Below are 24,383 nucleotides of genomic sequence, written 5' to 3' on the forward strand. Positions count from 1 at the left end.
AGAATTTTGATTTGGTTGTCTTTTTTTCTTTTCCAAATTTATTTTTGCCCTGTTTATACCATGGTTCTCTTTTTTATCTTTTAGCATGGTTCTCTTTAAAAATAATTTATATCTCTTTGTTAAGATTTTCTTTTTGTTTGAGGCATCGTCCTTATATATAAATATATAGTCCTTTAAAGAAATATATATATATTGTCCTTTAAAGAAATTTGGAGTCTGTTTGCGAAGTGCAGTATTTAGGCCTACTCAGGGGCATTTCCATGTTGTTATTGTTTTCTTATGAGTTTGGGTCATACTTTCCTGCATCTTTTAATGTCTCATAACTTTTTGTTGAAACTGGACATTTTACCTACTATATTGTAGCAACTTTGATTTCTGGATTTTTCCTCCTTCTGAGGGTTTTCATTGCTTTATTGTTTTTATTTTTTAGGTAACTTTCCTGAACTAAATATGTGGAATCTTTTTCTCACTGTGGTATGTGGCTGCTTGTGGCTGATATCTCTACTCAGGTTTTCTTTTTTATTATTATGTTTTAAAATCAGTTTGGGCCAGGCACAGTGCCTCAGGCCTGTTATCCTAGCACTTTGGGAGGTCGAGGTGGGTAGATTGCTTGAGGCCAAGGGTTTAAGACCAGCCTGGGCAACATAGGGAGGCCCTTTTTCTACAAAAAATAAGATAAGTTAGCTGGGTGTGGTGTTACGTGTCTGTAGTCCCAGCCACCCAGTAGGCTGAGACAGAATAATTGCTTAAGCCCAGAGTTTGAGGTTGCAGTAAGCTATGATCGTACCACTGCCTGGGCAACAGAGCAAGACCCTGTCTCTAAAAAAACAAAATCCAATCACAGGACACAGAATTGCAGCAAATAGCATTCTTATAAGTAGCTAACCAGACATTAGAACTTCCACCCTTCTTTGTGACACCTGAGCTCACTAGTGAACTCTGCTTCCAAGTACTCCTGCAAAGTATACCACAAGCCCATCTATATTCTCAGGCCATCCGCTTTAGTTCATATGACCACACTTGCATGTCAGCAACAGAAGGGAACACACATCATACAGCATTTATAGCAGTTGACAAAGAAGTAGGGGAAATACAAGTATCAGTTCACTTAATACATTCGACTAATGTGGGTTATCTAAGAACAAAACTCACTTAAAGTCTTCCAACAGATACAGATGTTCTTTGAATGCAAAAAACATTCATACATCATTTGCTATTATTGCTCTTTGCATACCCTCTCACCAAAGCCACAGGATTGAGAGACACATATCACCAAGTTAAAAAAATATCCATTATGGGCCAGGCATGGTGGCTCACGGCTGTTATCTCAGCACTTTGGGAGGCCGAGGCAAGCGGATTACTTAAGCTCAAGAGTTTGAGACCAGCCTGGGCAACACGGTGAAACCCCATCTCTACTAAAACACAAAAAGTTAGCTGGACGAGGCAGCATGCATCTGTAGTCCTCGGTACTTGGGAGGCTGAGGCAGGAGAATTGGAAGAACCTGGAAGGCGGAGGTTGCAATGAGCTGAGATCACACCACTGCACTCCAGCCTGGATGACAGAGCGAGACTCTGTCTCAGAAAAAAAAAAAAAAATCCGTTATTGGTCAGGCATGGTGGCTCACACCTGTAATCCCAGGACTTTGGGAGGCTGAGGCAGGAGGATTGCTTGAGCCCAGGAGTTGAAGACCAGCCTGGGCAGCATGTTGAAACCCTGTCTCTACAAAAGATACAAAAAATTAGCCAGGCATAGTGGCATGCACCTATAGCCGCTACTTGGGAGGCTGAGGTGGAAGGATCATCTGAGCCTGTGAGGTGGAGATTGCCGTGAGCCAAGATCACACCACTGCACTCTAGCTTGAGTGGTCAGTTAGCGATTGGTTAAAGGTTGTACTAAAACACCATGAACCAGTAAAGCTTGCACCTTCTGCCTGTAGATCTTTTGTTTGTTGGGGACTGCCTTCAAAGCTCAGGTACTTTAAAAGTCTGCCATAACAGAGGTTGCGGTGAGCCGAGATTGTGCCATTGCACTCCAGCCTGGGTAACAAGAGCGAAACTTTGTCTAAAAAAAAAAAAAAAAAAAAAAAAAAAAAAATCTGCCATAATTTTTACTTTCCACTGGGCCCTTTTGAATCAGTGCTTCCGCTATGTGTAGGCTTATGGTCATCCAGAGGTGTGTGGATAGTTTGAACCTTCTCCAGTGTCTGCATCATGAATGTGTGAAACACTTACCAAGGTCCCCTGTAGTCTTCGTTTTCTGACACAGGGTCTGACTCTGTTGCTGATGGTAGAGTTCAGTGGCACAGCCATGGCTCACTGCAACCTCAACCTCCTGGGCTCAAGCAATACTCCCACCTTAGTCTTCCGAGTAGCTGGGACCACAGGTCTGTGCTACCATCCCTGGCTAATTTTTTAATTTTATTTTTTGTTGAGGTGGGATCTCACTCTGTTGCCAGGCTAATTTTGTTTTTATTTTTGAGACAGAGTCTCGTTCTGTTGCTTAGGCTGGAGTGCAGTGCACAGTCATGGCTTACTGCAGCCTCAACCTCCTGGGCTCAAGCCATCCTCCCACCTCACCCTCCTGAGTAGCTGGGAGTACAGGCACATGCCACCATGCCCAGCTAGTTTTTGAAGAGACATGGTCTTGCCATGTTGCCCTGGCTGATCTCGAACTCCTGGGCTAAAGCAATCCCCCTACCTTGGCCTCCCAAAGTGCTGGGACTATAGGCGTGAACCATAGTGCCCAGCTCCCTATTGTCTTGTTTATGAGTTTCCCGTTTAAATTTCTATCTAATCTCCTGGTCTGTTGCTTGTACCAACCATGACAGCAACGTCAGGCTAGCTGAGCCCTTGGTCTTGCTTGTTTGCCACCAAGAATGTGAACTGTTACTGACTGCCTATGGGTATGGGGTTTTTCCGTGCTTTGCTTCACAAGTCAGCCCCCTCTGTCAGTGAAGCTGCTGGTTTTCATGGCTTTCCTTACCTTGGTAGAACTACCTTTCCCACTCACCTAGGGGTATGTGATGGGAGCAGCCATAGACTGCTACTGTTATTACCACAAATTCAGTAGGTTTCTTGTGAATAACCATAGAGAAGATAACATTTGAAAAAAGACCTGAAGGAGATTGAGGAAGTATTCCACGTAGATAACTATGGGAAGTAACATTCCCATTAGAGGGAACACCTTCAGGGCCCTAAGGTGAGAGCATATATAGAGATAAAGAGGCCAGTGTGGCTCCAGTGGAGTAAAGGTAAAGGGAGAACATCAGAACATACAAGACCGCTTAGGCCACTGTCAGGACTGGCTTTTATTTTGAAAATGGGGAGCTGCCAGAGAACTTAGCAGCAGAAGTGGGACATAATCTGTCTTATAATTTTAATAGCAGCCATAGTGAAATAGAAGCAAAAGTGGCAGAACAGAAGATTCAGGATGAGATTCTTGTGATTTAGACAAGGGTAGTAGCAGTGAAAGTGGTGAGAAGTGGTCCAGTTCTGGATGTATTTTAAAGGTAGAACAGATGGTATTCTGATGAATTGGAGGTGGTGGGGAATGAACAGATTCAGGTCTTTATTTAAAGGGAATTTTCCTGTTTATTGTCTGCAAATGATTTTTCTATTCTCTTTATTGAGTCCTATAATTTAAGAATTTAAGTCCTTGTATTGATTCCAGTTATTCTTTGATTGGATCATTTTTGGTTCCCTAATGTTAACTTCAATTATAATTCCTTTTCTCTGTTTTTTTTTCTTCTGAAGGGTTTGCTTCATTCCATTCTTTCTATTTTCATCTGTGTCTATTTTGTTTCTTGCTATTTCTGACTTCTTATTGGATCTATAATTTTTTTTTTCAGTTTTTCTTTGCAATTTGATTTCATTCTATTTTTATCATTTATTTTATAGCTTTTATTGAATTCAACTGAAATTCAAATTCTTATTTGAAATATTCAAATAAGTATTAAAGGAGGAATCTGCTTTTGGTTTGAGGGCTTATATTGTTTTCCAGACTGGGTTCTTCATCTGATGCATGGTAATTTCTTCTCTCAGTGTATTTCTCTTTTTTATAGGAGGTTTGATAGTTCTATTATCTTCTTCATGTTATATGTGGATAACTCCGTTTACACCTTTTTATTTGAAGCTACAGAATATAGATGGAATATCCTTGATATGTTTCCAAACTCCTTTGGGATCTATCCTACCCCTGCTCATCCATTGTGGTTAGTTGTCAATTGTTGCTTTTATCCTCTTTTCTTTTTTTTTTTATTTCTTGAATTTTGCTCTTGAGTTTCTTTCTTGAGTTGCCCAAGATGGAGTGCAATGGTGTGATCTCGGCTCACTGCAACCTCCACCTCCCAGGTTCAAGCAATTCTCCTGCCTCAAGCACCTGACTACCTGGGATTACAGGTGGATGCCGCCACGCCTAACTAATTTTTGTATTTTTAGTAGAGATCAGGTTTCACTGTGTTGGTCAGGCTGTTCTTGAACTCCTGACATGATCCACCTGCCTCGGCCTCCCAAAGTGCTGGGATTACAGGCATGAGCCACCGCACCCGGCCTGCTAATTTTGTATTTTTAGTAGAGATGGAGTTTCACCATGTTGATCAGGCTGGTCTCGAACTCCTGACATGATTCACCTGCTTTAGCCTCTCAAAGTGCTGGGATTACAGGCATGAGCCACCGTGCTCAGCCTCATCCTCTTTTCTTTAACCTGAGGATGTGTGGGTTGAGAAACTTGCCACTGGAGTGTTCAGTTATTTTTGGCAGATCTGAGTTCTGTTCTTTTTTCTAAAATCTTATTAAATGTGCCCTATCCGGGGATATATTCCATGTATTTCCATAGGCTTTGGCTGGTTCTCACAACTTGGCTCAGTGTTCTGGAAGAAGGTAAGCTTCAAATACTCATCCTGCTTTTCCTGAGGTCCTAATGTGGTTTGTAGCAGTTATTACTCTTGATGGAATGTTTTTTAAAACTTTCCCAGAATTACATACTTGATTCTTCTCTTTTCAAAATGGAGAGTATTTCATATAAGTCTACTCTAATTTCTTTCTTGCATTGAATTTTGTAAATGTTCTTCCAGTCAGGTGTCCAAGTATAAGAGTTCTATGATCCTTATCCTGCTTTAAAAATTATTATTTGGCCAGGCACGGTGGCTTAAGCCTGTAATCCCAGCACTTTGGGAGGCCGAGGCTGGCAGATCACAAGGTCAGGAATTCAAGACCAGTCTGACCAACATGGTGAAACCCTGTCTCTTCTAAAAATACAAAAATTAGCCAGGCATGGTGCCGCATGCCTGTAATTCCAGCCACTCGGGAGGCTGAGGCAGGAGAATTGCTTGAACCTGGGAGGCGGAGGTTGCAGTGAGTCAAGAGCGCACCATTGTACTCCATCCTGGGTGACAGAGTGAGGCTCCGTCTCAAAAAAAAAAAGTTATTTTTCAGCCAGGCATGGTGGCTTATGCCTGTAATCCCAGCACTTTAGGAGGCCAAGGTGGGTTGATCACTGGAGGTCAGGAGTTCAGGACCAGCCTAGCCAACATGGTGAAACCCCATCTCCACTAAAAATATAAAAATGAGTTGGGTGTGGTGGCAGGTGCCTGTAGTCCCAGCTCCTTGGGAGGCTGAGACAGGAGAATTGTTTGAATGCAGGAGGCTCAGGTTGCAGTGAGCCAAGATCACACCATTGCACTCCAACCTGGGCAACAAGAGTGAGACTCTGTCTAAAAACAAAACCAACCAAACAAAAACTGGCCAGGCGCAGTGGCTCATGCCTATAATCTAACACTTTGGGAGGCCAAGGTGGGTGGATCACTTGAGGTCAGGAGTTCAAGACCAGCCTGGCCAACATGGTGAAACCCTGTCTCTACTGAAAAAAAAAAAAAAAAAAAAAAAAATTAGCTGGGCACTACTCAGAAGGCTGAGGCAGGAGAGTTGCTCAAACCTAGGAGGCAGAGGTTGCAGTGAGCCACAAGATCATGTCCATCCTGTGTGACAGAGTGAGACTCTGTCTCAAAAAAATAAATAAATAAATAAAATTAAAAAAAAAAAAACTATTTTTCTTCCATCTCTCCCTTTTTTATTATTTTTAAATTTTTTTTATTGTTAACACATCTCTGCTGGCAGGAACTTACGCTTTCTTTACCTAGAAATCTTGAGCATGTATCTTTAAAATGTTTAGTAATTTTTGAAGCATTGATTGTACGACATGCAAAAAAAATGTTTAGTAATATAGAAAAACAGCATTTGTATCTTTGTAATTTAGAGGAGCTTCCTGCAGTATGGACTAATCTCATTTTGATGTTTCAGTTTTCCATGTTAAAATTCCTTTGCACTTCCCTTTTTTCATGTGAAAAAACATTTTAAATGGTCCATTTTCAAGGCATGATAAATCTAGGTACCAGTGGCCAGCCCGCAAATGTAACAAACCACACAGCTCTTGCACCTAGGAGGTCACAATAAGCGAACAGAATGTAGAGGAACGGTCAGCCCATAAAAGGGAAGGGAGTTTCGTTATTGGGAAATCAAAACTTAATCAGGGAAGGGGACTGGGATATAACCTTATAGGGGATAATAAAACTTAGGCAAGGTCCCAGAAGATTATAACCCCATAGTGTTCAACCAGTGAGGAACTGGGGGAGGGACTTGTGTGCTAGGAGATAAATCACCTGTTGTGACTGTCCCAGGTGTGCCTACCCACCAGATACCTGATCTTGCAAGACCATTATTAAAAAGCCTCACTTTTGCTGTTCTTTGTGCCTTTAAGTCCATTCTTTGGGTTTGTATGGTGAGTGTGTTTCTCACATTTCACAGTTCCCCCTATAATTTTTACAGCTGTATTTGAGCTGGGAAACCTGAGGAGAGGTTAGATATAAATTCTAGAGGAAGAGAATAGATCCTTGATTTGGATGGGAAGATCAGATGATAAGAAAGATCTTAGGGAGTGGTAAGAGGTAACATTTTAGTTTGCAAAGCAGATGGGGATATTTCAAATAGCTACAAAAGATAAGAAGACTATGAAAACATGCTTTCTAAACTAAGAGGATAATCTGATTCTAAGATTAAATTTTCTTAGGAAAAATTCTGCTTTTCAGCAGCTACATTGTTTCTAGAGTACTTAAAAAAATAGTTTTGTATAGAGAAATACAAAAGAAACTTTGTGGATATCTCAGAAATTTTGTACAGATAGCCATTATTGTAATAGTATATGTGTGTTTATGTTTTTCCTCCAGAATCTCCCTGGAAAAGGTCTGCAATGATACTTCTTGACAAGAAGTTGATACAAGAGAAGGAAAGGAAAAGCTGGCAAGCAGAATTTCCAACAGCAGGATTTTGTATTTATTGCTTCCAGCTACACAGTTCTGTTGCCTACTTGTAAATCAGAGATACCTACGCTCAAAACCCAGACAAGGCAAAAGGATACTTTTTTTGTATATTTTTTGAGATCAAAGAAATGGCAATGTCCAGGAAACAGAATCAGAAGGGTAAGATTACATGTGGGCATAAATTGTTAAAAGCATAGTTATAATGATCCCCATTTATATCTGTATATTTAAAAACTGTCATTCTAATGTGTTTTGAATGGTTTTACAAGTATTTGTGGATATTGGATTATAGCTTTGTGTATTACCAGCCTCAGAATTAATTCATATAACAGTAGCTTTTCTACTCACACAAACTTATCAAATTGTAACATATAATCTCGAAGATGTGTTTTTGGATACTGAACATAGAGATGTGGTAGGAGAGCTAGCTTACCGCAGGATGTTCTATGTTGTTTGAGTTGACGTTTTTATGGAGAAAGGCAATGGAGCAAGATTAAATGCTTCTGGTTTTTCTTTCCTTCTTTAGCTTTCCTTCCAGGATTATTCTTCTAGCTTCTTGTCTAAAGTGAAATACAAAGTGCAGGGAGTCAGGAAATAGAAGGGTAGTTATAATGGAGGGAAGGACAACAAAGACTGTAAAACCTTTTTAACTTTTCTAGAATAGCTGCAAAAATTTAAAGGGACAAAGTGGTCGGGTGCAGTGATTCACGCCTGTAATCCCAGCACTGTGGGAGGCCAAGGCGGGCGGATCACCTGAGGTTGGCAGTTTGAGACCAGCCTGACCAACATGGAGAAACCCGTCTCTACTAAAAATACAAAATTAGCCGGGTGTGGTGGTGCATGCCTGTAATCCCAGCTACTCAGGAGTCTTAAGGCAGGAGAATCCCTTGAACCTGGAAGGTGGAGGTTGTGGTGAGTTGCGATTGCACCATTGTATTCCAGCCTGACCAACAAGAGCGAAACTCTGTCTCAAAAAAAAAAAGGGACAAAGTGAACAGTGTAGCACTAGAACTATCGTACATAACTGGAATATATTGATTGAAAGAATGATCATAGGCCTGGCACGGTGGCTCATGCCTATAATTCTAGCACTTTGGAAGGCTGAGGCAGGTGGATTACCTGAGCTCAAGAGTTCAAGACCAGCCTGGGCAACACGGTGAAACCCTGTGTCTACTAAAATACAAAAAATTAGTCGGGTGTTGCGGTGTGTGCCTGTAATCCCAGCTACTCGGGAGGATGAGGCAGGAGAATTGCTTGAACCCGGGAGGTGGAGGTTGCAGTGAGCCGAGATCAGGCACTGCGTTTCAGCCTGGGCAACAGAGCAAGACTCCATCTCCCTTGAAAAAAAAAAAAAAAAAGAATGATCATAGGTATCCTGGTGTTTTCCCCTATTTCCCCTAGTTCAGTTTAATTTCCAACTCAGAGTTAATGTTCTTTAATTCAAAACAAAGCTTCATAGGTCCAGGTCTCACTTGCTATATATGAAGTAACTGCTTTTAAACTTAAATTTGACTTGGCAATTCAAATACATAAGAAAGTAAATAAACCAGATTTGTGGTTTCGACAGTTGTACTTTCATTGTGTAGTAAATCTGTAGGAAGAATCTGAGCTCTAAGGAATGCTTAGATTAGTAAAACCGAATTGTTCTATGGAATGAAGTTTACCAACAGAAAAGTTTTTTTTATAGCCAAGTTTGTTTCTTCTTAGTTGTTATAATTCAGTTTTTTTTTTTTTTCCCAGTTACGCTTGAAACATTGAGCATCTGTTTTCACGTTGCAAGTGAGAAATATTATAGTAAAAATAGGGTTCTGGAGTTGAAAATAAAATAATTTCACCTGAAACTTTAGCATTTAATTTTTCCTAAGAAAGTTAACTTCAGCAAATTGCTTTGACCTTTGTAAAACTAGAGAGTCTTTTGTTTATCTCATGTCTGTATTTTGCCAGAGCTATTAAAAAAAAGTATCATTGTGAAGCAGGATATTTCCCTGACCCCTTGCAGGAGTCTTTCCTTTACTCAGCCTGTCTCTCTCAGCTGGCGGGAAGGAGAGCACAAGCAAACAAGGCAGGAACTAGAGTCATTCTCTAGTGACTACAAAACCACAATGAGATACCATTACACATCATTAGTCATTAATCGTTGATGTGATTATTAGCTATTTATGTATTTTTTTGGTGAAATGTCTGTTCAAATTCTTGATCCATTTTTAAAATTTGGAGTCTTCTTACAAAGTTCTTTATATATTCTGAACACAAGTTCTTTATCAAGTACATGATTTACAAGTATGTTCTCCCAGTCTGTGGCTTATCTTTTAATTTTCTTAATGGTGTCTTTTAAAGAGTGGAAGTTTTAAATTTTGATAAAGCCCAATTTATTTTATTTTATTTTTTCTGTTACAGATTGGGTTTTGGTATCATGTCTAAGCATTCTCTAACTCAGAGTCAAAAAAACTTTTTCCCAGAAGTTTTATAGTTTTATCTCATATATTTTAAAGTCTGTGATCCTGTTTGAGTTAGTTAGTTTTTTTTTTTTTTTTCTGAGATGGAGTCTTGCTCTGTTGCCCAGGCTGGAGTGCAATGGCGCAATCTCGGCTCACTGCAACCTCTGCCTCCTGGGTTCAAGCAGTTCTCTGCCTCAGCCTCCCAAGTAGCTGGGGTTACAGGTGCCTGCCACCATGCCCGGCTAATTTTTGTATTTTTAGTAGAGACGGGGTTTCCACATCTTGGCCAGGCTGGTCTTGAACTCCTGACCTCTTGATTCACCCTCCTCGGCCTCCCAAACTGCTGGGATTACAGGCATGAGCCACTGTGCCCAGCCGATGGCCGATTAGTTTTTATATGAGGTGTATCTAAATTTACTTTTTTACATATGGATATACAGTTGTTACAGTATGTTTTGTTGAAGAGGCTATCTTTCCTCCATTGAATTTTCTTAACACCTTTGTTGAAAATCAGTAGACCATATGAAGATTTATTTATTTCTGGACTCTATTCTGTTACATTGATACATATATCTGTCTTTATGCTAGTATACTGTATTTACTAGTATGGCTTAATAGTAAATATAGTTTAATAAGGAAGGGAGATACATCCTCCAATGATTTTTCCCCCCAGAATTTTTTGGGCTATTTTGGTTTCTTTACATTTACATATAAAATTTAGAATCAGATTGTCAATTCTTACAAAAATATCTGCTTGGAATCTATAGAGAGTGCACTGAATCAGTAGGTCAATTGTGTAGAATTGTCATCTTAACAATATGGAGGCTTTCAGTCCATCAACTTACTGTATCTCTGCGCTTATTTAGATCTTAATTTCTCTCAGCAATGGTTTATATATTTAAATATACAACTATTGCAATTTTTTTGTTTATTGCTAAATAATTTATTATTATTATTATTTGAGATGGAGTCTCTCTCTGTCACCCAGGCTGGAGTGCAGTGGCATGATCTTGGCTGACGACAATCTCTGCCTCCCAGGTTCAGGCTATTTTCCTGCCTCAATCTCCTAAAGAGCTGAGTATCTGGGACTACAGGCCTGCACCACCATGCCCGGCTAATTTTTTAAAATTTTTTTATTTTTAGTGGAGACGGGGTTTCACCATGTTGGCCAGGCTGGTCTCAAACTCCTGACCTCAAGTGATCTGTCCACCTTGGCCTCCCAAAGTGCTGGGATTATGGATGTGAGCCACCATGCCTGGCCATATTTCTGAAGGGTAGTTTTGCTAGATATAAAAATCTTCAGCTGGATGCCGCAGTGCCTGCTGAAAGTGGGAGGATTGCTTGAACCTGGGAAGCAAATGTTACAGTGAGCCAAGATCATACCACTGTACTCCAGCCTGGGTGACAGTACAAAACTCCATCTCAAAAAAAAAAAATCTTCATTGATCATTTTTAATTTCAGCACTTAAAATATGCCATTCCACAGAATATGTCATGTTGTTCCCCTGTTGTAATGAGTCATTCTTCTCCTGTTGCTGTCAATATTTTCTCTTTGTTTTTAGTAGTTCGACTATGATATATCTTAGTATGGATATCTTGGCAATTTCATCAAATGTTGGCCATTATTTCTCCAGAAAAAATTTTTTTTTCCTCTCCTTCTTGGGATTCTGTTACACATATAGTAAGCTTGATGTTTTCCTACCAAGAGACTGAGGTTCTGTCCCTTTTTCCCCATTTTTTTTTCCACCTGCTCTTTAGATTGTTTAATTTCTGTTGATCTCTTTTCAACTTTATTGTTCCTTTTCAATTTTATCGTTCCTATTTGACTGCTGTTAAGTCTGTCTAGTGAATTTTTTCTTCTGGTATTGTATTTTCAATTAGAATTTTCCTTCATTTCTTGCCAGGCGCAGTGGCTCATGTAATTCCAGCACTTTGGGAAGCCGAGGCGGGTGGATCAGTTGAGATCAGGAGTTTCAAATAAGCCTAGCCAACATGATGAAACCCTGCCTCTACTAAAAATACAAATTTTAGCTGGAGGTGATGGCACGAGCCTGTAGTCCCAGCTACTTGGGAGGCTGAGGCAGAAGTATCACTTGAACCTGGGAGGCAGGGGTGGCAGTGAGCTAAGATTGCATCACTGTACTCCAACCTGGGCAACACTCCGTCTCAAAGTATTTTAAGTTTCCTTATTGAGATTACCAATTTGTTGAGTCATTGCAACTGTTTTCCTTTGAACCACCACACCAGGCCTAGAATTTTTTTTCTTGCTATATAATTTGACTGAGCTATAGAACTTTTAAGAACTATAGTAATGTGTTACAATTATTTTTCTTAGAGGTATTTGAAAGTAACTGTAAATCCACTTCTTTCTTCTTTTATAAGTTCTATGACCATTTGATTTACATAAAAGTGTACTTAATAAAAATATTTAGAAAGTAAAATAAGGCTGGATACAGTGGCTTACACCTATAATCTCAGCATCTCTGGGAGGCTGAGGCAGGAGTATTACTTCAGATCAGGAGTTTCAGACTAGCCTGGGCAACATTAGTGAGACCCCATCTCTACAAAAAAATAAAATAAGTTAGCAGCTGGGTGCAGTGACTGACGCCTGTAATCCCAGCACTTTGGAAGGCCAAGGCGGGCAGATCACTTCAGTTCAAGAGTTTGAGACCAGCCTGCCCAACATGGTGAAACTCCATCTCTACCAAAAGTTACAAAAATTAGCTGGGCATGCTGGCGGGTGACTGTAATCTGAGCTACTGAAGAGGCTGAGGCAGGAAAATTACTTGAATCTGGGAGGCAGAGATTGCAGTGAGCCAAAATTATGCCACTGAATTCCAGCCTGGGTAACAGAGCGAGACTCCGTCTCAAAAAAAAAAAAAAAAAAAAAAAATAGCCAGGCGTGGTGGTGTGTGCCTGTAGTCCCAGATATTTGGGAGGTTGAAGCAGGAGGATCACTCAGGCCCGGGAGTTTGAGGCTGCAGTGAACTGTGATCACGCCACTGCACTTCGGCCTGGGTGACAGAGCAAGACCCTGTCTCTAAAAAAATAAAGAAAAAACAAAATAAAATAAAACTTTTCATACTTGAAAAACATGGACCAGGCATAGTGGCTCACATCTGTAATCCCAGTACTTTAGGAGGCTGAGCCGGGCAGATCACTTGAGGTCAGGAGTTTGAGATCAGCCTGGCCAACGTGCTGAAACCTCATCTCTACTAAAAATACAAATTAGCTGAGCATGGTGGCACACACCTGTAATCCCAGCTACTCAGGTGAGGAAGGCAGGAGAATCACTTGAACCCAGGAGGCAGAAGTTGTAGTGTGCCAAGGTCATGCCACCTTACTCCAGCTTGGGCAACAGAATGAAACTCTGTTTGGAAAGAAAGAGAGAAAGGGAGCGGGGAAGGGGGAGAGGGAGAGAAGGGAAGGAAGGGAAGGAAGGGAAGGAAGGGAGGAAGGGAGGAAGGGAAGGAAAATGATGTAACTCAACAAAGGGAGGAAAGGAGGGAGGGAGGAAAATTATGTAACTAAACACTCTTTCCATGAAAAATGTTTCATTTTTCATTCATCTCATTCAAAAAAGTTGAACTGTACTTTTTTAACAACTCAAGACAAGATTTTATTCTGGCTACTCAAGTTGTTTCTCATTTTTTTAAAAAATTTTTTGTGTTCTGAAAATGAGAACAAAATAAAAAGAAAAAAAATTTTTTTTTGAGATGGAGTTTTTCTCTTGTTTACCAGGCTGGAGTGCAATGGTGTGATCGCGGCTCACTGCAACCTTTGTCTCCCAGATTGAAGCGATTCTCCTGTCTTAGCTTCCCAAGCAGCTGGGATTACAGGCACCTGCCACCATGCCTGGTTAGTTTTTATATTTTTAGCAGAGACAAGGTTTCACCATGTTGGCCAGGCTGGTCTCGAACTCCTGACCTCAGGTGATCCGCCTGCCTCGGCCTCCCAAAGTGCTGTGATTATAGGCGTGAGCCACTGTGCCTGGCCCCATTTCTCATTTTTTAGGAGTAATTTTATTTTTATTTTTATTTTTATTTTTTTGAGATGGAGTCTCGCTCTGTGGCCCAGGCTGCCTCCTGGGTCCCAGTTCAAGCAGTTCTCCTACCTCAGCCTCCCAAGTAGCTGGGATTACAGGCACAAGCCACCATGCCCAGCTAATTTTTGTATTTTTTAGTAGAGACGGGGTTTCACCACGTTGGCTAGTCTGGTCTTGAACTCCTGACCTCGTGATCCACCCACCTCGGCCTCCCAAAGTGCTGGGATTAGAGGTGTGAGCCACCGTGCCCAGCCAGGAGTAATTTTTTTCTATGTGAAATAGACTGGTTTTATTGATAGTGCTGGAAATGTTTTGAGCCATTTGTTCACTTTCATCTGAAGTATTTATATTATTTATATACCATTTTAAGTCTATTATTTTCTCTAAAAGTTAAATTCCCCACCTAAATTGTAAAATTATATTTGTGGATTTGGTACAAATTGAAACATTAATAATAGAGATCAGAGAAAGAAAAATATATAATGTAGCTGCTCACCAGCTAATAAATCAACTGCATTTGCTTCTCATGTACCTTCTGGTTCTTCTCTATTAGCAAGACTTCTTGAATTCTGTTTAGTGGGCCAGGCGTGGTGGCTCAAGCCTGTAATCCCAGCACTTTGGGAGGCCAAGGCAGGCAGATCACAAGGTCAAGAGATCAAGACCATCCTGGCCAACATGGTTAAACCTCGTTTCTACTAAAAATACAAAATTTAGCTGGACATGGTGGAGCGCACCTGTAATCCCAGCTACTCGGGAGGCTGAGGCAGGAGAATTGCTTGAAACAGGGATGTGGAGGTTGCAGCGAGCTGAGATCACGCCACTGCACTCCAGCCTGGTGACAGAGTGAGACTCCGTCAAAAAAAAAAAAATCTGTTTAGTGATAATCATACCATAAGATAGTCTTCAGTTACCGTTTTTGAGTGTTTCCCAACCACCTACTACAGTTCGTTGTATACCATCTTCTTGAGTAGCAATCAGAAGGGACTTCAGAAATACTATCATTAGCCTCTTAGCCTTGTTCCAGTGTTTTGCTGCTTACCCATCAAAACTTTAAACTTATGTTCAGCATATTTGTTTCTGCCTTAATTTAAGCTCATACTTCTTTTGTAGCTTCAAGAAAATAAAGAACAATTGTTTGACATCCTCTTTTTTTAAAAAAACTTTGAGGGTAAATAGGAAAGGCAATGTGAACATGAATAGTGGTATAAAACATTGTTAGAACCAAACTCAGTTTTTAAATTCCATCTCTGTCACTAGCTAGCTAGGCTGTCCTAGCAAGCTAGGAAATCTCTTTATTGCTCTGGGTCTCTTTCATTCCTGTAAAATGGCAAGATGGCAGAAGACTTGTGTGTAGGGATATCAGGAGGATTAACTGAGATAATTCATGTAGAGCTCCTTCACGATGTCTAGCAGAATGAAGCACTCCTTAATGCCTGTTGCTGTTATGGTGGTCTGTTTAGCCTTTTTCAACTTTAGACCATTTATAATTCCTGTAACTCAGTAGTTCTTACCTGTTAGACTCAATGTTCCCTTTTTGTTTAGTTATTTATTTTTATTATCTTTTTTTATTATCTTTTGAGACAGAGTCTTGCTCCATCAACTAGGCTGCAGTGAAGTGGCACAGTAAGCTCACTGCAGCCTCAAACATTTGAGCTCAAGCAATTATCCTGCCTTAGCCTTTTGAGTAACTAGGACCACAGGAAAGCACCTGGCTTCTTAAAAAAAAAATTTTTTTTTTTTTTTTTTTTTTTTTTTTTTTTTTTGGTAAAGACAGGATCTCACTGTGTTGTCTAAGCAGGTCTCCAGTTTTAGGTTTCAAGTGATCTTCCTGGCTTTGCCTCCCAAAGATTACAGCTGCGAGCCACTGTGCTTGGCCAAAATTTGTATTTTAACCATTTTTAAGTGTATAGCTCAGTGGCATTAGTATATTCACATTGTTGTACAACCATTACTGCTATTCATGTCCAGAACTCTTTTCATATTGTAAAACCGAAACTCCATGCCCATTAAACAGTAATTTAACATTCCCTCCCAGTTGTTAGCAACCACCATTTTACCTACTATCTTTGTGAATTTGACTATTCTACACTACGCATATGTAAGTGAGGTTAAGCTGTGTTCAGTGGCTCACACCTGTAATCCTAGTACTTTGGGAGGATCATTTGAGCCCAGGAGTTTGAAACCAGCCTGGGCAACACAGTGAGACCCCATCTCTCCAAAAAAATTTAGAAAAATTACCCAGGCATGGTGGCATGTGCTTTTAGTCCCCGCTTCTTAGGAGGCTGAGGGAGGAGGATCACTTAAGACCAGGAGGTTGAGTCTGTAGTGAGCCAAGATTGCTCCAGTGTACTCCAGCCTGGGCAACAGAGCAAGACTCTTTCAAAACCTCCCCCCCCAACAAAAATTTATTATCAAAAAGTTTAAGATTATAAAAAGTAGAAAAGTATGAGGAACTCTTATATATCTGTAACCCAGGTTCAATAATTAGCTACATATGGCTATTTTTTTTTTGTCTATGTTTCTACCCACCTTCAATGGTTTATTTTGAAGCAACTTGCTCCCACTATCTCAAGGAAAGACTTTTAAAAAAAAACATAAAATGTACTAACCAGAATGGAAAAAATTAATGTCAGTATATTACATTAGGATTAAAAACACTTGGTCATCAAAAGGCACAATTAAGAGAATGAAAAGGCAAGTTACCAAATGGGAGAAGAAACTTGGATCATGTTTAACAGATACAGAAATACAAATTCAAGAAGAGAAAGATAACTCCCCTTTCCAGAAACTGGGCAAGAATAGGCATGTCAGGAAAGAGAATATCCAAATGGCTAATAATATATATATAGGCATTCAGTCTTTTTAGAAGTAAGTGAAATGCAAATTGAAACCATAATGAGATAACTATAATACTGATCTCATACCAGAATCACTAAAATTAAAAAGAGTAACAGAGCCAGATGTGAAGACTCACGCTTTTAATCCCAGTGCTTTGGGAGGTTTAGGTGGTCAGATCCCTTGAGCTCAGGAATTCGAGACCAGCCTGGGCAATATGGCAAAACCCCGTCTCTACAAAAAGTAAAAAATTAGCCGGGCATAGTGGCACATGCCTATAGTCCTACTATAATCTCAGCTACTCAGGAGGCTTAGGCTGGAAGATTGCTTGAGCCCGTGTAGTTGAGGCCGCAGTGAGCCGTGATTGTGTCACTACATGCAGCCTGGGCCACAGAGTGAGACCTTGTCTCAAAAAAAAAAAAAAAAAGAAAAGGGAATAACAAAAGCAAGAGTGTTTGGGGAACAATAGAAACGGCTGGGCATGGTGGGTCACGCCTGTAATCCCAGCACTTTGGGAGGCCCAGACAGGCAAATCACCTGAGTTCAGGAGTTTGAAACCAATCTAGCCATCATGGCAAAAACTCATCTCTCCTAAAAATGCAAAAATTAGCTGGGCATGGTGGCACACACCTGTAATCCCAGCTACTCTAGAGGCTGAGACAGTATAATTGCTTGAGCCTAAGAGGTGGAGGTGGCAGTGAGCTGAGATCACACCACTGTACTCCAGCCTGGGCAACAGAGCAAGACTGTCTCACACACATACACACAGACACAAAAGAAACTCTCAAACATTGCTAGTGAGAATCTAAATTGGTACAGCTTCTTTGAAAAACTGACAGTGTGTACTGAAGTTGAAGCTATACATGTCATATGATTTAGTTCTATTTTTGTATATGTTCAGCAGAAATGCATTCCTGGGTACACCAGAACACTTGTACAAGAATATTGAAAACAGCATTATATGTATTATCCCCAAACTGGAAGCAACCCAGTTGCCCATCACTAGCGGAATAGATACATAATGGCATAATCATACAGTGAAATATTATTCAGCAACGAAAATGAATAAACTGCCTGTACTTGTAAGAATGTAACATGAGTTTTAGAACATGATGTTGAGCAAAAATCCAAATGCACACCAAAAATAAAATGCATACAGGGTTATCCCTTTTATAGATAAAGGTAAGACTAAACCATTATTCTTAGGGATGTATGCTTAAGTGGTATGAATTTTAAAAAGGAAGTGAAAGTCCAGAGAGTGATTACCTTTGGTGAGTGGGAGATAATTGAAAGGGGACATGAGGAAGACTTCTAGGTACTAGCAGTGTTTTATTTCTTAACCTGGGTAGTAGTACTTGGGTATTTGCTTTGTGATAAATTATCACACTATAATCCTTTATGTATTTGCACCACACATGTGTTATATTTCACTATAACTTTTTTTTTTTAAAGAGGACATTTCATTTGGCCAGAACAGGCTTAAACAAATGTGTTACTTAAGTAGAGTGTTTCTTACCTTCACAGGTTTAACACTTAAAGCTGCCTTGTGATAATTTTAACAATTACTTGGAGATAGGAATATTTATAATTGAAGTTGATTATTGATTTCTGTGTCGGTTTAAGAAAAAACAATCTGACAGGCTTAATTCTCATTCACATGAAGGTTAATGAGTGAAAAATGACAGATTTTGCAGTGCTGTAGTGTTATGAGAAATGTCATGGTTTAGTTGGAGACAGAAGCATGCAATTAGGATTGACCTATTCATTTCTTTACTTTGAAGCAAGGTAAGATGGGGTGGGGTGGAGAGGGAAAGCATTCACTATTTTACAGTGCTAGAAGGAACATCTAAAGCAAAGTCTTTTATAACAACAAACAACTTCTCTCAGATCTAAACTGGAATTAGTGTTATCATGTATGAAATGAAACACAGTTAAAATAAGAAATCATTTCCCATTCCTCACTGTCCAGATTCTTACCAGCTATTCTGTACTGATCTTAGTTAACTGAAAATTTGAGTTTTAATACCTGGTTGTCCATTACTGGCAGAATAGATAGATAAATAATGGCATAATCATACAATAAAATATTATTCAGTAATTGTATTAGTCTGTTTTCATGCTGCTGATAAAGACATACCCGAGACTGGGCAATTTACAAAAGAAAGAGGTTTATTGGATTTACAGTTCTACATGACTAGGGAGGCCTCACAATCATGGCAGAAGGTAAGGAGGAGCAAGTCACATCTTATGTATATGGCAGCAGGCAAAGAGAGAGCTTGTGCAGAGACTATTTTTAAAACCATCAGATCTCATGAGACCCATTCACTATCACAAGAGCAGCATGGGAAAGACCCGCCCCCATGATTCAGTCATCTCCCACCCGGTCTCTCACACAACACATGGGAATTATGGGAGCTATAAGATGAGATTTGGGTGGGGATGCAGAGCCAAACTATATAAAAATGAATAAACTGTCTTTACTTGCAAGAACTTAACATGAGTCTCACAACATGATGTTGAACAAAAATCCAAATGCATGCCAAAAATAAAATGTAGCGTTATTCCTTTATAGATAAAAGTCAAACTAAACCATTAATATTTAGGGATATATGCTTAAGTCGTATGAATTATAATGAAAGGGAGTATTTAAGATACTTTAATTTTTTGCCTTACACAATTGAATTTCTTTGAGTATTCTTGTTGCTACAACACGATTACAATTGAATTTCTTTCCTGGTATACTGGTAGAATTTTTTCTTTTTTTTTTTTTTGAGACGGAGTCTCACTCTGTCACCTAGCCTGGAGTACAGCAGCAGGATCTCAGCCAGCTGCAACCTCTATCTCCCCGGTTCAAGCAATTCCCCTGCCTTAGCCTCCGGAGTAGTAGGGATTACAGATGAACGCCACCATGCCCAGCTAATTTTTTTTTTTTTTTTTTTTTTTTTTTTTTTTTGTATTTTTAGTAGAGATGGGGTTTCACCATGTTGGCTAGACTGGTCTCAAACTCCTGACCTCAGGTGATCTGCCTGCCTTGGCCTGTAGAATTCTTAAGAATCTGAAAGAGAGGAATAGGAAGGAATTTTTTTTAAACTGCATTTCATTTCATTTCATTTCTAGGAAAACGAATTCAAGTTTAATGAGAGATTACCTGGAGACAGAAGAGTGGGCATTAAGTCAGTATCATTGCTTTCTGGCTGTTTTCTAGAGTGTAGTACTAATGATACAGAAGCGAGGAAGGGAAGTGTTGAGAAGGGAAGGGCGTGTTCCCTTTAAAAGATATGGGAGGGCAGAAGGGCATGAGGACATGGTCCCTGGCTAGGGCTCCAGCATCAGCCTGTGCCTACGACCTAGGTGAGGATAGGCATTTTTGTTTTTTTGGCCAAATGTTGCATTTCCCAAGATCACCCTGGCCTGCCAGGCCCCCATGCTGTGCTAAAAACCCAGAGACTCTAGCAGACAGATACACAGGTGGCTGGATGTGGAGGGGAGCACATCAACAGAGGAACACACAGCATTGAGAGGACATTGAGAGGAATGCACCTACAGGTACCAGCAGGCCAGCAGGCCACCGACCGGCAGAATGGCATGGAGTTTGCCTGGGGCAGTAGGAGGAGAGCCTGGGCTGCCGAGTGGCCTAACTACTGGGTAAAAGCCATCTCCCTTCTGGCTCCTCTATCTGCTGAGAGCTACTTCCACTCAATAAAACCTTGCACTCATTCTCCAAGTCCATGTGTAATCTGATTCTTCTGGTACAACAAGGCAGGAAACCCTGGGATACAGAAATCCCTCTATCCTTGCAATAAGGCAGGGGTCTAATTGAGCTTACACAAGCCACCTATGGACGGTAGGTGGCTAAACCAAAAGAGCATCCTGTAACACACACCCACTGGGGCTTCAGGTGTAAATATTCATCCCTAGCCACTGCCTATACCCTAGAGGTTTGAGCAGCAGGGCACTGAAGAAGCAAGCCACACCCCCATTGCACACCCTGCAAGGGGAACAAGGGAACTTTTCCTGTTGCACTAAGGTTTGTGAAAGGTGGACTGACTTGGAGGAATTGACAGGATTATTATCGGAACAAATCTTTAAACAGTGAGACCCTCAAGAATTCTTGGAACTTGGCTGGGTGCGGTGGCTTATGCCTGTAGTCCCAACACTGGGAGGCCAAGGCAGGCGGATCCCTGAGGTCAGGAGTTCGAAACCAGTCTGGCCAACATGGTGAAGCCTCGCTTGTACTAGAAATATAAAATTAGCCAGGCGTGATGACACATGCCTTGTAATCCCAGCTACTTGGGAGGCTGAGGCAGGAGAATCATTTGAACTTGGGAGGTGGAGGTTGCAGTGAGCCAAGATCACCATTGCACTCCAGCCTGGGCGAGAAGAGGAAAACTCCTCTTAAAAAATAAAAAAAGAATTCTTGGAATATAACAATTAAAAACTTATTCTGTTGCACCTACTGAAAACTCAGAAAACCTGTGACAGAGAGTAAAGTAGGACTTAATTGCTTGTCTATTGTCTACCTCCTTTCCATAAAAAACCTTGATGTTTCCATCAAGCTCTACCTGAAAAAATCAGAACTCATTCTAGAAGTTTGGAAACTTCCTGGTTTAAGTGATTTGTCTCATAAGAAGAGGCAAAGCATCCTTCAGAATATAGTTGAAATGGCACTCAAAGGAGCAAAGTAAGAAAAAAATTTCATCAGCTGTTGAGACTATAGACAAATGAAAGCAGAAATAATAGGAAGATAAAAGGCTGCTTTCTTGCATTGAATCAGATTGGTAATTGGAGAAGTGTGGATTTTTTTCTGAACCTGTGAGTTGCAGTAGTCATCTGATAGAAGACTGATTGGTGAACGTCATTCTGTATGCTTACAACCTACTGAGAGGATATGTGTAGTTTGACCAGTGGCAACAAAGATGGTGTTATTCTTAAGTTTTAAAGAATTAAATATTATATATAAAAGTTTTAGCATTTCTGAAGGCTACAATAGCACACTATAGTAGTATTAAAGTAGACTAGAAGGCCTACAAAATGGTATTTTAACATATTTTTCTAAATTTTCCATCTGATTTGCTCCTCTTCCAAACGTGATTCCCTATTTACATATTCTCTTTTTCATAAATATTTTATTTCCTACCAAAACAGTCATATTTCCTCCAATAAGTGGTAAGTTGGCAGAAGAAGATTTACCACCAGGAAATTAAAGTTAGTAGCATCTTTAGTTTGTGTGTGTGTGTTTTAAATTTTTGAGACAGGGTCTCGCTCTGTTGTTCAAGCTGGAGTGCAGTGGCATGCTCATAGCTCCCTGAAACCTCAAACTCCTGGGCTTAAACAATCCTCTTGCCTCAGCCTCCCAGGTAGCTGGGACTATAGCTATATGCCACCATGCCCAGCTACTTTTTAAATGTTTTATAGAAATGAGATCTAGCTGTGTTGCCCAGGCAGGTCTCAAGCTCCTATCTTGGCCTCCCAAAGTGCTGAAATTACAGGTGTGAGCCACCTAGCTGGCATCTTTAGCTGTGAAGTTCTGAATAGGCCTTAACTACTAATTATTGTGACAATAACTTCCTTTCATTTGCACTTACATTTGTACAATATAACCCTGGTCCCCACATATGCCATTAGTGCACATGAAGAAACTGAACTCCACTTATAATTTGATTAGTGACTTACATGTGGATTCATCTCAAAGTTGGCATGAGACAGAGCAGTTCCAAGCAATTCATCACTTTCTTTTATGGTCCAGTATTGACTGTGTTCAGTCTGAAGGAAAACTTCAGGTTGTTTAATTGTTCATGAGATATCATTTCTGTAAGAATTAGCACTTAACATAGGTTCCACTCTTGAGTTTACTTTTTAATTTTTAGGAGGAAGTTGATACCATTACAGAAAATATGTCAGGTAATAATCATACTTGTCACATTTTCTAGACTTCTGGACTTTACCTATATTTAACTGGCTCTTACCTCTTCTGGTCTTTCTTTGGCCATGGTAAAATTGTTACGGGATCTTTGGGGTGTCACTTTTCTGGCCAGAAACCTTTGTGGCCAGTGATGCCTTTGCCTGAGTTCTTGTCCTGTATCCAGGAAGAATGATATATGCAGAGAAGTGGAAGATGAACAAGATGAAGAGGAGCTTTATTGAGTGTTATAACAGCTCAGTGCAGTGGGTACCTCCTTTCTGTAAGCAGGTCGTCTCCTTAAGTGTTCAGCTCTCAGCAGAGAGGAGGCCCTGTAGAGGATGGTTCCTCTCTGCCAGCAGGTCATCCCATTGTCTCTGCAGCTCTTAGCAGAGAGGGTGGTTCCTCTCTGCAGCAGGTTGTCCCTGTCCTCTCTCCATCCTCTTCTCTGCTCTGACTGAGCTGGGGGCTCTTATGGACCTCAGAGGGGAGAAAATGTGTGCCAGTTGGTCCATGGGCGGCCATGGGCAGGCCTGGAAAAGGCACAAGTCCCTGCCTGAGTGTGCTGGACTGGCAGCCTGGCCCCCAACCTTCAGAAGGCCCTCCCTAGCCTGAGGGTGGGGCCTAACCAGGGACCCACGCTCTTCCTCCCAGGAACCTGTCTGCCTCTTGCTGCCTGCCATTCAGTGCACCCTGGCTCAGCCAACTTTGCTGAGACTGAAGCAGGCACCAACAGCAGGGAAGAAGCCAGACAGCAGGAGCAGGCACTTCCTAGCCTGTGAGGACAGGGAGGAGCCTTCTTGTGCCCCCAAGAGTACAGGGATGCCTGAGTGCAGCCATGGTTTGGGTGGCTGCAGCTGGGGGATAGGGGAGCTCCTGCCTGCTCCATGCAACAGGAGGCCTGAGTCTACAGCCACAGTTTTAGCAGTGGCACCTGAGGAGTTCCCGCCCCAACTCAGAAGGGGTGCAGCTCCTGCTTGCCCCTGGCTCCCCAGGCTCCACTGAATGTGTATCCCTGGTGGCACCTCCCTGCTGCAGCCAGTGTGATGGCAGCGGCAGGCCATCTAGAGTGCCCACTGTCATCAAAATGTGAATATTATTATTACTCAACTTGCTTTATGTATTTTTAAGGAATATCGGTAAATTATAGCAAGAATCTGAGATCCTTAGAAGAAAGGTAATATATCAAGGTACTGTTAAAATATGTAGAACTTGAGAACTACTGTATTTGATGAGTTACACAACACTAATATAAAGCATAAAACCTGGACTCCCTTTTTGATTCTACAGTAGGATTTACTGTGTGACTTTGGGCAAGGAGTAGTACCATGACTGATTTTCTCATCAATATAAAATTAAGAGAGGATATTCTGGGAGGGATTATAATTCCATTTTTCTCCTTGCTTGTCAGAGGGAATAATTTGTCATTATCTATCTTAATGAAAGAAAGATACAAGCAATCCAAAATAGTAAGTTTTTAGTTGTTGATTTCAGATACAAATTCAGTAGCCCCCATGAGAATCCTTAGACTTACTTCATACCTGGGTTCCACCATCTCCACTCTTGTCTCCATAGTGAGCAGCCTAGAATTTGGGCACAGCCTTTTCCATGATGGAGATAATCTGCTTGTGGGTAATTGTATCAGATTCACTTCAGTACCTCTAAGAGCCTTACTGTGTGTTCATAGTATTAGCTCTGCCAAACCTCTTTAAATTGGACCCAAGGTGGCAGAGCTTTTAATAATTTCCACTCCATAGTAGTGTTATTGTGGAGGTCTAGCCTATGTATTTAGTATTGTACAGTTTGATAAATTAATGCATTGTTGTTATGTTGAGATGGTTAATTCATCTTTT

At 40.7% G+C, this 24,383-nt stretch overlaps 1 protein-coding gene across 4 annotated transcripts in view; it reads left to right on the forward strand.

Moving 5' to 3' along the window:
- The window catches only part of SPATS2 (spermatogenesis associated serine rich 2), a 140,373-nt gene that overhangs the window by 69,745 nt on the left and 46,245 nt on the right, over positions 1 to 24,383 (forward strand). For 2 of the 4 annotated variants that reach the window (XM_012441363.2, XM_012441364.2), the window contains one exon: positions 7,221 to 7,472. In XM_012441363.2, coding sequence (XP_012296786.2) covers positions 7,442 to 7,472 — 31 coding nt within the window. In that variant the 5' untranslated portion in view covers positions 7,221 to 7,441. Of the gene's footprint in view, positions 1 to 456; positions 475 to 4,103; positions 4,212 to 7,220; positions 7,473 to 24,383 lie in introns of those variants that run through there. The other 2 variants (XM_012441366.2, XM_012441365.3) reach the window with 2 other exon arrangements.

This window comes from Aotus nancymaae, unplaced genomic scaffold (assembly GCF_030222135.1).
Source record: "Aotus nancymaae isolate 86718 unplaced genomic scaffold, 86718_ANA_hifiasm-v0.15.2.pri h1tg000016l, whole genome shotgun sequence".
Taxonomy (NCBI): Eukaryota; Metazoa; Chordata; class Mammalia; order Primates; family Aotidae; genus Aotus; species Aotus nancymaae.